The sequence below is a fragment of the Zosterops lateralis genome (genome assembly GCF_965231275.1).
Source record: "Zosterops lateralis genome assembly, chromosome: 31".
Classification (NCBI taxonomy): Eukaryota; Metazoa; Chordata; class Aves; order Passeriformes; family Zosteropidae; genus Zosterops; species Zosterops lateralis.
The window spans coordinates 1549120-1567658 of NC_139791.1; the positions used below are offsets into that span (position 1 = coordinate 1549120).

The 18539-nt window shown below is 48.5% G+C and overlaps 2 protein-coding genes across 3 annotated transcripts in view; both read right to left on the reverse strand.

Annotated features, from left to right (window-relative positions):
- The window catches only part of LOC310920622 (olfactory receptor 14A16-like), a gene marked incomplete at its 3' end in the record, with an annotated part of 597990 nt that overhangs the window by 180727 nt on the left and 398724 nt on the right, over positions 1 to 18539 (reverse strand). The window lies entirely within an intron of this gene.
- LOC310920687 (olfactory receptor 14J1-like) lies at positions 7223 to 8164 on the reverse strand (the record flags this gene model as incomplete). The annotated part of the gene is made up of 1 exon (XM_083880745.1): positions 7223 to 8164. One exon carries the CDS (start codon positions 8162 to 8164, stop codon positions 7223 to 7225), a length of 942 nt encoding a protein of 313 aa, XP_083736871.1.

Here is an 18539-nt window from a genome sequence, read left to right on the forward strand (position 1 = left end):
GTATCAATTGTAACATGGAAGTATTTCAATCTTCCAAATTCTGGAATATCAGTCACATCCATTTGCCACAGTTCTACAGCTTTCAGTCCCTTTGGGTTTGTGCCTAGCCTCAGTCCGTGCCCGTGATGACTGCATTGAGAGTAGGCACGCACGATGTCTTGTGCATCACTCAAAGGAATCTGAAATTGTCAGTGCAAGGCTCATGCATTTTGATGGAATGTTTCATGGCTTTTGCGAGCCTTTTCAAACTTGTTTTGAGGGGGAACATGGACAACACAGCTGACTGCAGCATCTGCTCATGTGTTGCCTTCTCCCATATCTCTGTTGCAGTGATGACTTCGGATGTGCATAACACAGAAGACACGATGGCGTTGGTTCAACACACTTCTCAGTTTTAAAAACAGTTCTCCAAGACACTGATTCTGGGTTTGCCTGGGGAGTGCATCTTCGATTCTCTGCACAACTCCAACCACATACAAAGAATCTGACGTTGAGTGTTTCCTTGTTCCAAGTCTGCAAAGCCCAACACACAGCTTTCAACTCAAGGGTTTAAACTGTATCTCCTGCTTCACCCTTAATTACACGTTGCAGCCATTCTCCCTGTTGCTGCCAAACGCTTGCAGCCTTTTGTGTTTTTTGACCAGCATCTGTGAACACTGTCTTGCCTTCCACTGGTTTCAGTGAACACAAAGGCCTTTCCAACCATCGATGGCGTGTGATCAGATGCCACATCGAAACTTTTGGCTGTTTGTTGTGAACCACACCTGCAAATCCCAACAACGCTTCTTGCAATGCAACTGAGTGCCTCAACAGCCATTCCAAGTCTTCAGCTTTCACAAGAATACTGATGTCTGCTGGCTCTTTCTCGTCTATTTCTACAATTCTGTCTCTGCCTTTTCTTATCAATGCCAAAAAAGCGTCTGTTCTGCTCAATACACGACACTTTGGCTGGACGGGCAGAAATACCCACTCAATTACAATTGCTGCAGAATCGAATTTTTGGTCAGATTGGTTCTCCCCCTTTTTCTTTTGCCATTAAAACACAATGGCAAGTGGGCAAGCTTCAGCATTGGAAAGGAAAAGTGACAATGGAAGAAGTTCTACCCAACGGGCACTCCATCCAAGCTGAAGTTTCTCAGACACTTCTATTAAAGCTCTTTGTTTTTTGGGGGTACAAACTCGTGAACTGTTGGCATCACTGCCACGAAGCCATGGCAGGAATGGTAGCAAGTCATCATTGGTAATGCCTACAATGGTTCAAACGCATTGCAGGTCTCCAAAAAGTTTCTGAGCATCATGCAAAGTGGTAATGTGGTCATGCAGGGTAATTTTCTGGGGACAGATCTGCGCATCTGTGATCAGCCAACCTAAGTATTTCCAAGGGGCTGATTGTTGTATTTTTTCAGGTGCAACTGTCAGTCCATGATGCTCTAATTGCGAAATCAGCCAGTCTATTTTTGTCTTTGGCAGTGGTCGCTTTGTGGCAATGAGAGTGTTGTCCATGTAATGATAGATCGGTGCATCAGAGAAGTGTTGATGTATTGGTCGCAAGGCCCAGTCAACAAACAACTGACACATACATGGAGAATTTCTCATGCATTGTGGTAAAACAACCCACTCATATCTTTTTGTTGGAGCCATTTTATTAAATGATGGCACTGTAAAAGCAAAACATTGAGTATCCTGTGGGTGGAGTGGAATGGTAAAGAAACAGTCCTTTAAATCAATGACAACAATGCTCCACCCTTGCGGTATCAGGGTTGGTGCTGGCAGGCCGGGTTGCAAGGCACCCATGGCCTGCATCTGCTCATTGACTTTTCACAGGTTGTGCAACAGTCTCCATTTACCTGATTTTTTTGGAGTGACAAAATTGGAGTGTTCCACGGACTGACAGATGGTCGAATGTGTCCAGCATCAAGTTGTTCTTGAATCAGCTGTTCTGCAATTTTCAGCCTTGTTTCAGTCATGGGCCACTGCTTGACCCACACAGGGTTGTCAGTCAACCAAGTGATCTTTAGAATGGGTGGCTGCTGTGCAGTGGCCATTGGGAAAAATGCTGATCTGAGGTTAAAACCAAACCAAGCTGGGACAACACATCTCTGCCCAACAGTCCTGGAAGCCTGACAGGCGAACGCATGGCGTACAGTCATGCTGTAACAACTCGACTGTTTTTGAAACTAATGCAAAATGGATCTGCGCTGATTGCAGAAATTCTTATTCCACCAACTCTGACAATGTGGCTGGTTGGAGCCTGCAAAGGCCAATCAGGAGGCCAATACAATTGATTCTTTATAGAAACATCCTTTGTCTAGGAGTAGTTTTAGCTTAATTTGTTGAGAACCACACTGCAATTGCATGGTTCTGAATGGGTGATTTGTCAAGTCCAAAGTGAAGAAAACATCATGGCCAGTGGAGCCAAAGCCTCCATTCATTCTTTCTTTTTCATGTGTCTCTCTTGGACATTGGTGATAAGGAATTTTCAAGAACTACAATTTGAGCCATTCTGCTGCCCTTTGGAATTGTCACAGGTGGTTGCAAGGCATAAGCTAAAATTTGAAGTTGTCCGGTAAAATCTGCATCAATGACTCCTGGGATTACAATCACACCTCGTTTGCTCCTGGAGGATCTGCCAAGGAGCAAACCTCCAATGAGAGACCTGACACTGTATATTGGGCCACAGACATTGGTGGGAATCATTGTAACTTCCTTGTATTGTAGAGTGACTTCTGCAGTTGTTTCCATATCCACACCAAGACCTCCAAAAAGTTAATGCTGGGGTGGACAGCATGGGGAAGTTTCAGGCTGATATACTGTCACCACCAAGCTTCCCATGGATTGGCCAATCCTCATAGTGACTCTGAAGGGTTGTTTTGTGATTCAGTTGCATCCTACAGGTATCATGGGCCAATGGAATGATGAATGTCCAATTCCTTGCCCGTTTTTGACTGGGTCATCCTGCCCCATCCGCTGCAAAAGATGGCAAATACATTGTTTGAAATTGCTCTATTTCAGCCGCAAAAGACGGCAAAATGCATTTTCTGAGCTGATTGCTCGACACCAGCCGCAAAAGATGGCAATCCTTTTGTTTGAGTTCATTGCTCAATTGATAATTAAATGCAGGCAACAGTGCTTGTGATTGATGGGTGCAGATTTTTATAAAATTAATACTCTTGGTTTTATGGGAGGCTTTTGAACGGAGCTTTGCAAGCAGTGTTTTTCTGCAAAGTACTCTGAAAATTTTTCAGGGCAGATCACCTGTCATCTGCCCAGCCATGAGCTATTGCATGTGGCAAAATTCTTTGATAACACCCAGGAGCCAGTGCACTGTCATTACTGAAGGTTTGGGAAGGACAGGAAAGGCCATTGTTATTTGGAGGATGGATCTGAGTGGCCACTTTGGAAGGTCATGAAGATGGGTCAGCCCAATTGCATTGAGGGCTGCTGTCATGGCATTTCTAAGTTTTCCCAGAAACCTTTCAATTTAGTCACAAATTTTGCTTGTGTTGCCGACACGGCACAGCAGTTGAGTCATTCAGTTTTTTAGAGAGTCAGCGATGCTGCTTTGCTTCATTTGTTGACGACTCTGTGTTGTGTAGTTGAGGAAAAAAAAAAATTAAACAAAAATGGGGAATGCAGGGTGAAACCCTGCAGAGTCAATTGGCAAGGCTTTGCATGCCATCAAGCACCTGACTGCTGCCACAGATTTCTATGAACCCTGCCATGTTGAAAGCTGGAGACTGTGACCAAATGAAAGGCAGCAAATGGACGAACCATCAAGTGAGGATTCAGATGCGAGATGCGAGTGTTCACTCTGATGGTCCTTCCACCAGAATGAACAATGTTCATTTTTCTTTTTTGCTTTTCTTTTTCCCTAATGCAGAAAGGGTGAGATATTGCCATAATACTAAGCCTTCTAATGATTGTTTACATATTTTCCTTTGGAATCTCTCAAAACAATGTATATTGTTTTCATTCCTCTCGGTGATGGACTTCTGGATTCACCACTGGAGTCAGAGAGGTGTTCCTCTCATTGGCCAATCCCTGACCAAATCCCAAATACTATATAAACCCTAAATCATAATAAACTGCCTTCTTTTCCCTGCTTCTACGTGACAGGTGAGTGTGGTTCTTTTCATGTCTTTAACTGTGACACTTGGGTGCCCCTTGAGACCAAGAGGCCATTGTGACACTGTGGAACCAAGGAGACCATTCCTGTACTGTGAGACCTCATGGAATCAAGGATCCATTGTGACACTGCAAGGCCTTGGGGGACCAAGGCACCATTGTGACACTGCAGGGCCCAAGGATCCATAAGACTTTTTGACACCAAGGGGTGCCATGAAACCAAAGGGACACTGTGACACTGAGAGTAATAGGGACATTTTATGGATATGAAAATATAGAGTTTTAAAAACCAGATGATTTAGTGAGTTTGTAGAAGTTGAGGAACAGCTTGTATTGGGAACACATAGAAATTCAGTTGCTAAGCTTGGTTGCGAAGTAAAAGTCATAAAGGTAAGGTGTAGGATGTTAAAACTCAGCAAAGCAGGACTTAGGTATTGTTGAAACTTGATAAAGCAGAACTTGTGGTTTGGGAAGGCTGCAAGAACCAGGCTCCTGGTTTTGGCCAGGACAAACTGACCTGGGAACTACACAAATCCCTACTGTGCCTGCCCAGAAGGAGAAGTCCAAAGGATGCCACTGGGAGGAAGACTACTGACTTCATGAGAAGACCCCTGCCCACGACCACCAGAGAGGGCTGAGCAACCGCAGAAGGGTTTTCTAGCTCATTTTAATACAAAGTGAGGCTAGGTGGGGTTGGGTAATGAATATGTATAGGCATATGTAATACTTCATAGGATAAATAGTGGAAGGAAAATCACCAAGGTGCACTGGCCTTTGGAGGAGCTAACCCCCGTGCGTCTCAGTGCTCAACACACATACATACTTTACAACTCTCAGAAGCTGTGGAGTCCTTCACCATATATCAGAAGGCCTCATGGAATCATGGAGATCATTGTGACACTCTGGGGCCTCATGGAAAAACGGTGACACCAAGCTGGGTGTGAGTGTGGATCTGCTGGAGGGTAGGAGGGCTCTGCACAAATCCAACCATGGGAGATTGAACAAGACCAAGGGCCGGATCCTACCCTTTGGCCACAACAACTCCTGCAGTGCTCCAGGCTGGGGACAGAGTGGCTGGAGAGTGGCCAGGCAGAAAGGGCCCTGGGGCAGTGCTGGACAGCAGGCTGGACATGAGGCAGCAGTGTGCCCAGGTGGCCAAGAAGGCCAATGGCCCGTGGCCTGGATCAGGAATGGTGTGGCCAGCAGGAGCAGGGCAGTGATTCTTCCCCTGTGCTCAGCACTGGTGAGGCAGCACCTTGAGTGCTGTGTCCAGTTCTGGGCTCCCAATTTAGGAAGGACATGGAGGGGCTGGAGCATGTCCAGAGGAGGGCAACAAGGATGGTGAGGGATCTGGAACACAAGTCTTGTGAGGAGTGGCTGAGGGAGCTGGGATTGTTTAGCCTGGAAATGCGGAGGTACAGGAGAGAAAAGGTGGTGTCAGGGCACAGGTTGGACTTGATGATCTCCAAGGTCTTTCCCAACCTGGTTAATTCTATGATTCTTTGAAACCATCATTGAAAAAGTGTCAGGATGAGGCCTGGGCCTCGTCTTCTGAAGGTCCATCAGCCCAGGCCCCTCAGCTTCTCCTCACAGCCCCAAAGCCCATCCTGTCAGTCCTGCAGAGCCTCTGCAGCCCCTCCTCATTGCCCAGAATAGGGAGCCCCACAGCCAGACACAGCAGCTCAGATTTGTCCCCCTGGCCTGTGCTGCCTCTGGCAAGGGAGCAGCACCAGGCACTGCAGGAGCCTGCAGACAATTCCTGAAGCACTTGGAGGATGATCCTGCTCCCCAAGAGATGTTCCCATAGTGCCAACTCAGGAGCTGAAAGGGGGAGTGGGGCCAGAGAAAAAAGGACAAACACGGATGGGATGTTTGGAGGGCAGAGAACAGGGTTTGGCAAGAAGAAGAAATCTGGAGCAGAAAAGAGAAATAAAAGCAAAGGTGAAGCAAAAAAAAAAAAAAAAAAAAAAAAAAAAAAAAAAAAAAAATCAGGGCAGTTTGGGGGTGGCTGCCAGGCAGTCCTGGCTCTGAGCAACAATGCCTGCAGTGGGACAGGAAACTCACAGCTCATGGGAACAAAATTTCCGTGTGACTTCAGAGGCCATGACAAAACTGAGGAGTTTCCCTCCCGTCCCCCAGCCCTTCCTGGCCCCAGGGGCTGATGGCATTTGTGCTCACGCAGGTTCATCTCCCCACATCAACACCATGGGGGTGCTCAGGCCTGCTCTGGGCACTGCAAACAGGGGCTCCTAAGCCAGTGCTGCCATGTCTGTGCCTGCAAGGATCCTGCACCTGTGTGAGCTGGGGGAGAGGCCAGGGCTGCAGAGGGGGGATGTTGTTGGCAGGTGCAGGAGGACACTCTGGGACGCTGCCCTGGGGTGTCCAGTGCAGTGGAGATGGATCAGCCCCTGCTCTGCTGCTCCTTCCCATCTCCCCCAGGGCCCTTGCAGAGCCCCAGCCATGCTGTTTGTCCCCAGCCTGCCCACGGCCACCCTGGGGCTGCTCACGGGGCTTTTCTGTGCTGAGCATTGGCCTGGGCGTGTTCTGGAGAGAGCCTGGGCAAGGAGCCTGGAGCCCCCAGGCCCTGCCCTGAGGCGTCAGTGCTGCCCCAGCAGTGCCCATGGCCTGTCCCTGCTGCAGCCCCGGCACTGCCACCCCCAGCCCTGTGCCCGGCCCCGAGAGCCCTCAGGCCCTACAGCAACACCAGGGCCAGGAGGGCAGTGGGGCAGGGCCACGGAGCAGCACTGGCAACACCAAGGGCTGCTGGTGCTGGGCACAGCTGCTGTGCCAGCCCTGATCTGCCCCCAGCTCTGCACACAGACATTGCTGCTGCAGCAACAGAGAATGGAACAAAAGTGGGGATCTCTGGGAAAAACTTTGTTGGAAGATCCTTCTGTTCATTTAAAGCCACCAAGATCACAGCGCTTTATTGAAACAGTCTGTGTGTGGTAGTCAAAATGGAAAGGACCAAAATGAGGAAGGGCACAAAGACTATTCTTTGTAGCCAGTATTAAAAACTAAAAGGGAAAAAAAACTCACAAGCAAAGGAACAAGAACAATCAAAGATGACTTTTATTACAAGTGATTGGCAGAAATTTCAACCAATGTAATTTTTCTGCAATTGTGCAGTGATCAGTGTCCACACTGCAGCCTTGAGCTCCTGGTTCCTCAGGCTGTAGATCAGGGGGTTCAGGGCTGGAGGCACCACCGAGTAGAGAACTGACAGGACCAGATCCAGTGATGGGGAGGAGATGGAGGGGGGCTTCAGGTAGGTAAATGCTGCAGTGCTGAGGAACAGGAAGACCACAGCCAGGTGAGGAAGGCAGGTGAAAAAGGCTTTGTGCTGTCCATGCTCAGAAGGGATCCTGAGCACAGCCCTGAAGATCTGCACATAGGAGAAAACAATGAACACAAAACAACCAAAACCTAAACAGAGACTAACAGCAAGAAGCCCAAGTTCCCTGAGGCTGGAGTGTGAACAGGAGAGCTTGAGGATGTGTGGGATTTCACAGAAGAACTGGCCCAGGGCATTGCCATGGCACAGAGGCAGGGAAAATGTACTGGCTGTGTGCAGCAAGGAATAGAGAAAGCCACTGGCCCAGGCAGCTGCTGCCATGTGGGCACAAGCTCTGCTGCCCAGGAGGGTCCCGTAGTGCAGGGGTTTGCAGATGGACACGTAGCGGTCGTAGCACATGATGGTCAGCAGGGAAAACTCTGACCCCAAGAAGAAGAAAATCAGAAAAACCTGTGCAGCACATCCTGTGTAGGAGATGTGCCTGGTGTCCCAGAGGGAATTGTGCATGGCTTTGGGGACAGTGGTGAGGATGGAGCCCAGGTCAGTGAGGGCCAGGTGGAGCAGGAAGAAGAACATGGGGCTGTGCAGGTGGTGGCCGCAGGCCACGGCGCTGATGACGAGGCCATTACCCAGGAGGGCAGCCAGGGAGATGCCCAGGAAGAGGCAGAAGTGCAAGAGCTGCAGCTGCCGCGTGTCTGCCAATGCCAGCAGGAGGAAGTGGCTGATGGAGCTGCTGTTGGACATTTCTTCACTCTGGGCATGGTGGGCTGTTGAAAGAAAACATTGACAACCTGGGACCATTTTCTTTGAGTCAATTTTTTACACTGTATTTGGAATCCTCTCAAAATCACTTCTGTTTCCTAGAGGGAGCTTGGTTAAACTTTTTTGACTTTCGGTTTCTGCTGCTGCTGAATTATCTCTTCATCTTAAGCACTACTCTTAGTATGAACACTGAGTAGCCCAGAGGGAAAACAGAGCTCCCTGTGCCTCAGTGCAGTTGAAGATGCTGGTCTCACATCGGTACCCTTTGCTCATAATACCTCCCTTGATTTCAGGGTAATCGCAATTAAAACTTTCTTGAAAAGAAAAGTAGTCTTTTTGAAGGTCAAAAATTAATTTCTCTAAATCCTTCTCTTCTTCCGTGCAGCTGGAGAAGGACAATCAGCAAGGGGTGATCTGACTCTCTGCTGCCTGGAGTTGTGCCTACTGGGAGCTGTTTCTCCCTATCCAAGCCTTGTCCCTGCCAGTGCTCCCAGAGCCCAGCCCAGCCCTGGGGCCTCAGCTCTGCCCTGCACACCCCTCCCCGCACAGGCCACTGCCCTGAGGCATTTCCCTGGCTGCAGGATCTTAAGGACAGCTCAGACAAACAGAGATGCTGCAAACCAAGGTGCTGCTGGTGCTGTCTGTAGGTAGAGGAGGCTGAGGAGGCACTTTCTGAGGGAGCTCTAACACAGATCTACTGATCCCCAGGGTGACAGTGCAGGAGTCTCAGTGACACAGACAACCCTGACAGCCCCTTTCCCTTTCCTTTAGGAGAAAGCTGAGAGCAGCCCTGGCCATGCAGCACCATCTCCACAGCAGGAGGAATCTGCCCTGATGGGGGTCGCTCCTTCTACCTCCAACTTCTCCCCACAGTCCATGGGGAGATCCCAGGCAGGTTGAGAGCTGCCCCTGGCAGGTGGCAAATGCCCTGGCCTGACCAAGAGCCCTCAGGGCTGCAGCACCTGCTCTGCACCACAGCCCTGGGCAGCCCTGGCTGCAGCCCCAGCCTCAGCCCCTGCAGCCGTCCCTGGCAGCAGGAGCCGTCCTGCCCTGTCCCTCTGACGGTGCCCAGGGCAGCCCTGCTCTAGAGCACATCCTCCCCCAAAGCAGAAAGGGCGGCAGAGCCATCCTTACAGTGCTGTCAGTCCTGTCCTGGGTCAGCTTTAGGAGATCCCTGCAGCCACAGACTCATTGTGTCAGAAGTGGTGAACATTTCTCTATGAAGAAGCTCAGAATTGTCCTTCCAGCTTCTTTGAGCCCCTGTCTGCTTCAGTCCTCCCAGGTGCAGGCAGTGCCCTCAGCCCTGCTGGGCTGGGAGAGGAGCTGTTCCTCTGAAGAATTGCCTTTTTGTAGCTCTTCTTGGTGTCCATGTGCTGCCTCTGTGCCAGGAGCCCAGCTCAGCAGCACAGACACAGTACCAGGACTTTAATGAGTCTCTTGGGGATTTGGTGTTGTTTACAGTGTTGTCAGTCCCTTAGAGGGTCTTCAAAAAACTTTTTACAGACTTTACAGTAAATTGAAACTCCAGAGTTTCCTGAAGATTTAATGGGTCCCACTGAGAAAGTGTCTCCAGGTTCCAGTTAGAGCAGAACACTGCAGGCAGTGATGACAGGTGGGGACAAACAAGCCAAAGGTGTCTCTGATGCTGAGCAAACCTGGATGTGTTTCAGGAATGCCAAGGGCCAAGGCCTGAGCCCCAGCCCCTGCCAAGGCACATCCTGTCCCTCCCTCAGTGCTCAGGGCTCTTCCCAGGCCACTGGGATGTGGGGATGTGCAATGCCAAGGGCAGGACCATGGGGCGGCCCCTGCCAGGCTGCTGAGCAGGGCCAAGGAGGCAATGAGGCCCCAGGGCTGCAAGGGTCACTTGTCTCCTGCTCATGGCTCAGGCCCAGGCCCCGCAGCCATGGCCCAAGTGCTGCAGGAGTTGGCTGTGTCAGGGCCTTGCAGCTGCTGCCCATCCCTGTGCCCTGTGCAGCCCAGGCTGTCCTACGGTGTCCATGCCCTGCGCCTCTGTCCCTGCAGGCTGTCGTCATCCCCCGGCTGCCCCACCTGGCTGGGCCCTTCCTTTGCTGACAGCTCTGCCTCCTGCCTGCCTCTGCTTGGCCACACACAGCCTTGGGCTGCTCCAAACTCTTTCTGGGAATGTATTGCTCCACAGCCCTGCCCTGGGAGAGAAATTCCTTCTTCTCTGTTCCCAGTCTTTACCTCTCCAGGTGTCCTTGACATTAATTCTTTTTTTTTCTGGCTGTTCTCTCATATGTCAAACAGATCCACCATCTCTGAAACCACCCTTCAATCCTTTCCAAGGCCATCCTATTCTGTCCTCAGTCTCCACTCCACTGAGCACAGAGCTCCTTTGTCCCTATATAGTGGTCACATGCTTGAGGCCTCCAAAGCCCTCCTTGAGAGATATCTGGACCCTTTCCAAGGTCTTGGCAAACGAAAACATTGTTCTCACAGTCTAAGAAAATCTCCAGTGGTCATGGCCAGCCTGACCAGTCTGTCCAGGCTACCCTTGTGTTGGGCAGTGCTTGGATATACAGAATTTGGGAGGCAAAATTCTAATTATGGCCAAAGCCTATGCATAAGAAGGCTGATTCTTATCAGCCTCTCTCTTAGAAGAGAGAGGCCACAATTTATTGATCAAAGCTTTGAAGAATCCCTGCTTCCAGGGAACAGTATGAGGTTTTGTTCTGTGCCTACGTGCTGTGCTGTTCTTACTTTGGTTTGAATTAGCAAAAAAGTAGCAAATGTGATGTCGAGTTGGTCTCTCTCATGGATGCTTCCTCACAGAAGCTGAAGATAGGTAGCAAGTTGCTGTACCATCTCATAGATGCATAAAGACAGAAATGCTATTCGTAATATAGAATAAGGGAGAGTTTGCTGCCAGAAGACGAGAACCAATGAACAATTACTTAGGGTACTTGAATGTAAGATTTTAACCAATCAGAAGTTGTTTAGCTTTACCTGTTTCTACCTTGTAACCACATAAATATAGGGAATAAAGCATAAACAGGGAGATCAACCTAATCATAGTGTTGTTTGATACTTAAAATTCTTCCTTGCAATAACTGTCCATAGGATGGAAGGCAGAGAGCCCCATTGTCTCACGGGCAAATGAGAGGTGGCCACCAGAGGCCAAGGCCATCCATTGCTGACAGGTTTATTTCTGAAAGATACCTTCGCATATGCCAAATGTTTTCTGGAAAGTACCAATTTTGGCCATAGGTATTTATAAAGAGGGAAATTCTTTTCCATAGGAATGAAATCATGGAGCCTCAGCATTCCATGGGAAGTTTAGAAGCAGCCCTTGACATTCCAAGATCAGCTGGACCTGTCAGGTGGCCCCTGGGAGGCCAAACCAGCCAGACCTGTTCCATGTTCCCTTGGTTCTATGGGGCCCCACAGCGTCCCAATGGCCCCTTTGGTTCCATGAGGCTCTGAGGTGTCACAATGTCCCTTAGTTACACGTGGCCATGGAGGGTTTTAATGGTCTCCATGGTCCCACAAGGCCCCAAAGTGTCACTGTGGCCCCCCTTGGTTCCATGAGTTCCCACAGAGTCACAATGGTCTCCATAGGGAGGAACCAACCAAGCCCCCGTGTCACAGGGGCAGATGAGGGGCAGCCACCAGAGGCCAAGGGCAGCCAGATTAGATGGTGCTGGCAGATTTTGTCTGGGACCTATCCTTGGATATAGGGAATTTTAGAGGCAGAATACCAATTTTGGACATTAATGCCTGGAGGAGAAGGACAGTTCTTTTCCATAGGAAGGAAAGCACAGAACACTGATGTTTCAGGGGCAGATGAAAGGTGGCCACCAGCAGCCAAGGCCAACCTGAACTCTCTGTCCTGGTAGCTTTTATCTGAAAGCAACCCTTGGATACAGGGAATTTTGGAGGTGGAATTCCACATTTGGCCATTTCTGTGTTGATAAGTAGGATGGTTCTTTTCCACTGGAAGGAAAGCACAGAGCCCAAGTGTTTCAAAGGCAGAAGAGGACAGAGGTGGATCCTGGGAAGCCACGACAGCCAGACCTGTTTGTCCTGGCAGCCTCGTTGGAACCCAGGGGACCATTGTGACAAAGCAGGGCCCAATGGAATCATGGAGACCATTGTGACACTAAGGAAACTCATGGAACCACGGTGACCGTTGGGATGCTATGGAACCTCAGAGATCCAAGGGTCCACTGGGACATTGTGGTGCCTCATGGAATCAAACATTGTGAAACTTGGAGGCCTGATGGAACAAGGGTTTCTATTGTGACACTGCAGAACCTCATGGAATCAAGGTGACCGTGTTACACTCCAGAAGCTCATGGAACCAAGGGGCCATTGTGACACTGCAGAACCAAGGAAACTGTTGTTGACAGTACAAAAGCTCATGGAATGAAAAGTCCACTGTGACATGATGGAACCTCATGGACCCAAGGGTCCATTGTGACTCTGTAGGGCCTCCTGGAATAGATGGTCCATTGTGACACAGTGGGGCCTCGTGGAACCAAGGAGCCTCTGTGATAATCCAGATCCTGATGGAACCAAGGGTGCATTGAGGCACAGCAGGGCCTTGTTGGAACCAAAGAAATCACTGCTAAAAGCAGGGTAACTCTGAGAACAAAGGAGTCCATTGGTACAATATTTTCTTGGTTTAGATAGACAGGTATCTGCGAGGGAAGATTGGAGTTTCCCTTGGACTATAAGCAACCCTTCCCCCTTTCCAAATTCTTATAAATTTGCAATTAAAAGGCTTTCAGGCAAAGATTTTGGGAATAGGCATAGCAGTTTTTTACTAGGGATATAAAAATACAAATGTTGTAGTCCAAAAATAAGCAAACAAACAAGAAATCCTAGAAAACCCTGACAGAGTCAGAAATACAACCTGACACCCGGTTAGTCAGGGCATTGGAAACAGTCCAAAGTCAGCCCTCCTGGAGTGGAAGATGTGTCCTGTTGGAAGCAGAGATGGTCCTGTGGAGCCAGGGGTCCTGAAGTGGGTCGGGTCTTCCTTTGGGAGTCCCGTGGGGACACCAGAGTGCCTGGTGACACTTGTGGCTCCTTTTTATCTGGGTGGAAATGGTTCGGCTCCTTCTCCCTGGGTGGAGTATCTCACAATAGGATGATGAAATGTGTCATATAATTGGTGAGCTTTAATGGTCCATTAACCGAAGATATTTCCATGGGGGTAGTGGAAGAGTGAACAGAGATAAGAAACAATGCTCAACACGGTATTAACAGCTGGCTTGTTATCAGAGAAGGCAGTTACCCCTTCCCTTCTGGAGTTACAACAGATAAAGAAAAATCTCTCCAACTGGGTTTCAAAAACAGGGAATAGAATAATTTTGTTTGGTTGGTTGGTTGGTTTTTGTTTGTTTTGCTTTGTTTTGACCCAAGACAAGTAAAAAACTCATGGAACCAAGGGGCCATTTTGACACTCAAGAACTTCATGGAACCCAGGGTCCATTGTGACATATCAGGGCCTCATTGGAACAAAGGAACCATTGTTGACAGTACAGAAACTCACAGAACCAAGGGGCTGTGGTGACACAGCAGGGCCACATGGAACCTAGGAGACCAGTGACATTTAGGAACCTGTTGGGGGTTGGGTTCTCTTTTCTTTTCTTTCCTTTTTCTTTTCTTTTTACTTGTAGAATTTTTTCCATGGAGTTGCTAAGACACACTCATGGCTGAGTGCATGAGACAGGGGGAGGTGGCCAGGACTCAGGGATGGAGGGTGCCTGGTGGCACTCCTCTGTTTTTTGGAAGTTTCTCTCAGAGGGACAGAGATACCATGAGAAGAGAGGCAGGTAAAGGATGGGGACTGGGGCAGCTGGGGGTTCTCACTCGCTCGCAGCTTTGGGAAGAGGATGGTTGAGCTGCTGTTTGGGGAAAGGAATTTCCCCACCACTGCTACAACCCAGCTGGGAGCTGCCTTTCTCCTGCTGCTGGGCCCTGCACCCCCTGCCCTGCTGGGACGTCCCGCAGTCCCAGCGATCGCCGCAGAGTGTCTGATACATCTCGTCCAGCGCCCGAGGATTTCTGCTCATCCCTGCCGTTGCAGCCTGCTGCTCCCCAGAGTCCTGCCAGGGCCCTGGGATCAGCAGCCCCAGGGGTTTGTGCAGCGAGGCCTCTCTTCCATCCCTCCCGGCTGGGACAAAGCCGCCATTCCCGCGCGCCCCCCGAGCCCGCGCCACAGCGCCCCCTGCAGCCATGGGGGAATCATCGCACCTGCCCCGCCCACCGGGAGCCACCAGCGCCCCTGCTGGCTGTGACCGGAACTGCACCAAAGGGGAAACTGCCCGCGGCCGAGAAGGGCTCACTGGGGGCCTGGCTCTGTTTGTTGTTAATGCCACAGTTATTGTTGTTTGCTTGCCTTGTTATACATGCTCGTAAAGAAGTGCTATTCCTATTCTCATATCTTTTTGCCTGATACCCCCCTAATGTCACAATTATAATGATTCAGAGGTAGGGTGTTTACATTCTGCATTCCAAGGGAGGCTCCTGCCTTCCCTAGCAGACACCTGTCTTTCATACCAAGACTGAACCTCATGGAACCAAGGGGTCATGATGACACTGCAGAAACAAGGAGACCACTGTTGATCCTATGGAAACTGACAGAACCAAGCAGCCATTGTGACACTCAAGGGCCTCATTGGACCAGGGAGACAATGGTGACACTACAGAACCTCGTGGAACTAGGGGTTTATTGTGACACTCTGGGGTCACAGGGAACCAATTGTCCCTTGTAACACTGTGGATCCAGGGAGATCATAGTGACACTACAGAAGCTCATGGAACCAGGGAGTAATTGAGATACAAGATGTCCACATAAAGACAAGGGGCCATTGAGACACTGTGGGCCTTGATGGAAAAAAGGACATGGGTGATAGCAGGGATGCTCATGGAAACTATGGGACATTGTGATACTGCAGAGCCCCAGTGAACCAAGGAGATCACTGGGACACTGAGGAACCTTCTGGAACCAGGCAGCCACTTGCACAGTACAGAACTAAGGAAACCACTCTTGACAGTCCAAACCCTCATGGAACCAATCATCCACTGTTATACAGCGAGGCCTCATGGAACCAAGGGCCATGATGACATGGTGGGGCCCCATGGAACCAAATATTCAGTGTGACACAGTGGGGCTGCTTGTAACCAATTGTCCATTGTCATACTGCAGATCTCAGGGACCATGGGAACACTGCGGATGTTGATGGAACCAAGGGGCGTTTGGGACACACCAAGGCCCTGTGGAACCAAGGAGAGCATTGTGGCAGTGCAGAACCAAGGAGGCCTTTTTGACAGTATGGAAGCTAATGGAACCAAGGCTCCATTGTTATACAACAGGGCCTCATGGAACCAAGGAGCCATTGTGAAACTGTGGGTGTTGTGAATGCAGAGAAAGAACTTAGACAAGTCCTGCCTTTGATTCAGATTTCTGGCAGTAGCTCTGTTTGGAGCAGCCTGCACCCCCGTTTGCTCTTGGTCTCAGGTTCTTAATAATGGCAGATTAGGTCTATGACCAAAGGAAATATTTATTTGACAAAAATTTAACAGACTAGGTATAACACTGGAATAGAACAAAAAGAACTACTAGTATTCTAAATGTACCCATATTACAGCTTGCAAAGAAATAGTATAGATTAGGATTCAATGTAGCTTACCATCAGTTTGGTGATGGGTACACATAAAATTCTTCTCTCAATTCCCTGGGAAAGTATCCACAGAGTTCACATCTGAGCTTGTGGCAGAAGTCTCTGCACATTTCCAGAGTGTGTTTAGGACACTTCTATCTCCTTGGAAAATTGTGTAGCTTTCACAGTTGTAAAAGTAGTGCCTTTTCAGGCAGAAATCTCTGGCTTATCTCTCCTTATCTATTCTCACACCCACTCATTTACTGGGAGTTCTACTCCTAGTGCCAGAGGATGTAGCAACTCCCTGGGTCCTAACAACTAACTGGCCAAGGTTGTCTCATCACTTCACATGGGGGAGAGAATGTCTGGAGCTGTCACACCAGATGCAGATAAGCTCTTCTGTAGTAGGGGGGACATCCTGCCACAGTGGGGCATTATGGAGTCAAGGACATCATCGGTACTGAAATCCACTGGATAGAAACTTTTAAACACAATTTTGAGTATTTGAAAGCAGATGTTCTTTATTACAGCATGCTGGTCACTTGGGCCATCCTTTCACCATTCAAGTGCATTGAGCATGGAATGAATTTATTGCACACACATACTATGTATTTATGAGCTATCCCCACTTCCTTTGACTCTATTTGATATAGTTGCACCCCTTATCACAAGTCCTTACATGATTCTTTGAAGTCTGTCTTCAGTGTCTAATGTCCTTTTTAGGTGGCTGTTTCTTGACCCCCACTTTTGAGTAAAGGCAATATCCTTGTTTTGCATGACTTCTGTTTAGTCAGCCTTGCAGAGCTGAGCTGACATCCTGCTTGCACTTTGATTGACTTCTGTTTTCTGGGGTTACGTCCTTTATCTGTTTCTCCAAGGCTCTGCTGTTCTGTTCCATTATGTGACAGTCGTAGGTAGGGAGACAGAAATCATGACTCGAGTCCTCTTGATCATGAGACAAAACAGCCGGTTTTATTGTTCAAAACCTTCTTATATAGAGAGTTCAAAACTCTCAGCTCTAGACACTGATTGATCTGAGTCTTAGCCCCACTCAGCTCCTTGACCAGTGATATCTCTGCTCTCTGGACTGACCATGACTGGCTGAGGTCTCTGCACGAGCTCTCTTATTCCCCTGGGGACTTCTAGAACAAGCCAGGTCAGCTGAACTGGACTTGCCATGACCAGATTCATTTTGTCTTGGCTAAAGACTAGCTGTGACAAATCACCCTTTTTAGTTAAAATTTAAAAATGCAAAAATGCTCTTTGTAATCCTTCTTGCAGGCGCCTTGCAGATAGGATGACAAAGACAGTATGGATTTAATTTGAATGAGGCTTTTTACTTAATTTGGTAAACTTAGTTCCCCTAGCCAGAGATGTGCCCAGGTACCATTGGAGCTGCAGCATTCACATCTAGGAGCTGCTGGGCAAAATTGACTAATGTCATGATTCTTTAGGCTAGCATGTCACAGGTGAATTTCTTAGAAGTTAAAAGTAACAACTTAACACTAGAAAAGAGTAAATGATTCAACTTAAAACCATTTCAATAAAACACACATCTTTCTGCCTCTGATGTCTCCTAAATGCCTGAATCTTGGAGGTCAAGTAAGGTGGTGGGTAAATTGTTTTATTATTGACAATCTTCTGCTTCTGACAAGCTGTTGGCTTGCTAGGTTATGTTGTGAATTGATTTAAAAGCATGAGAAAAAAAATGAGCACATGAGAACACCAAAGACTCTTTAGGGGGGTGTACATTCCCCCCTCTTCTCCCCTCTTCTTGTTTTAGCAACTATAATAGAAACAAAAGATGTAATTCTGGACAAAATTAATAAGGCGAAAGTTATATCTGCTTATATGTTTTGCTATTCCTCAGGGTCTGCTATTGCTGAAGGCCCTCCTTTTCACAAGGAGGACTTGAAGAGCCTCTTCCAGACAAGGCTTTTCATGTTTATCTCAGAAGAAAAAGGGTTCAGCTTCTGTAAAGCCAAATCGGTTAGTCCAAGTGACTTGCTTTCATTTCAAGTGCAGAAACCCCTGAGTTTGATGCTTTTCCTGCCAGTCAGGGCCATAGCCTGCCCCAAACTAAGACCTAGATGGGGAGGGCTGGATGGAACACTTCTGGCACCAGTCAAAGCCACAGCTTGGCCAGAGCTGAGCCTTAGACTGGGTGGGTGCTGCACCACTGAGGGATGGGACTTCAAAGAGGGGGAGCAAAAGGAGTCCAAGCAGGGAGCCTTAAGTCAAAGCTTGAGCAAATATAGGTCAGAGTTCTAGCTGAAGTTAAAGATTATTGAAGTTTAAGCTGAAGTCAGGGTAAAAAGGAATTGAAGTTATAGAAGCCATTGAAATCAGATATTATTCTCACAGTATAATGTTAGATACTTGTTACACTTCAAAATAGGACACAGCTCTAAACAAACTACAGACCGCCTATTGTTTGCATTATTTGGCAGCTTTAATAAAATTACATTGTTTTAAAGACCTTGACAGTTACATAAGCAACTCTCTTCCTAACTCTTGTTCATATCTGTGCTCTCTCTACACCACGGCCTGTACCCAACCAAGGCTAAGATATCTCAATTCACAAGCTCCACTGTGCTCCCCCTTCATCTCTCATCTGTTCTTCTCCAGGTGTTAATGACAGAGTGCCCAGGATTCACCTTGTCAGTCAGCTCTGGCTGAGGCTGCTGCTCAGGCTCAGCACATCAGCAGGCAGGGGCAGGGCTGAG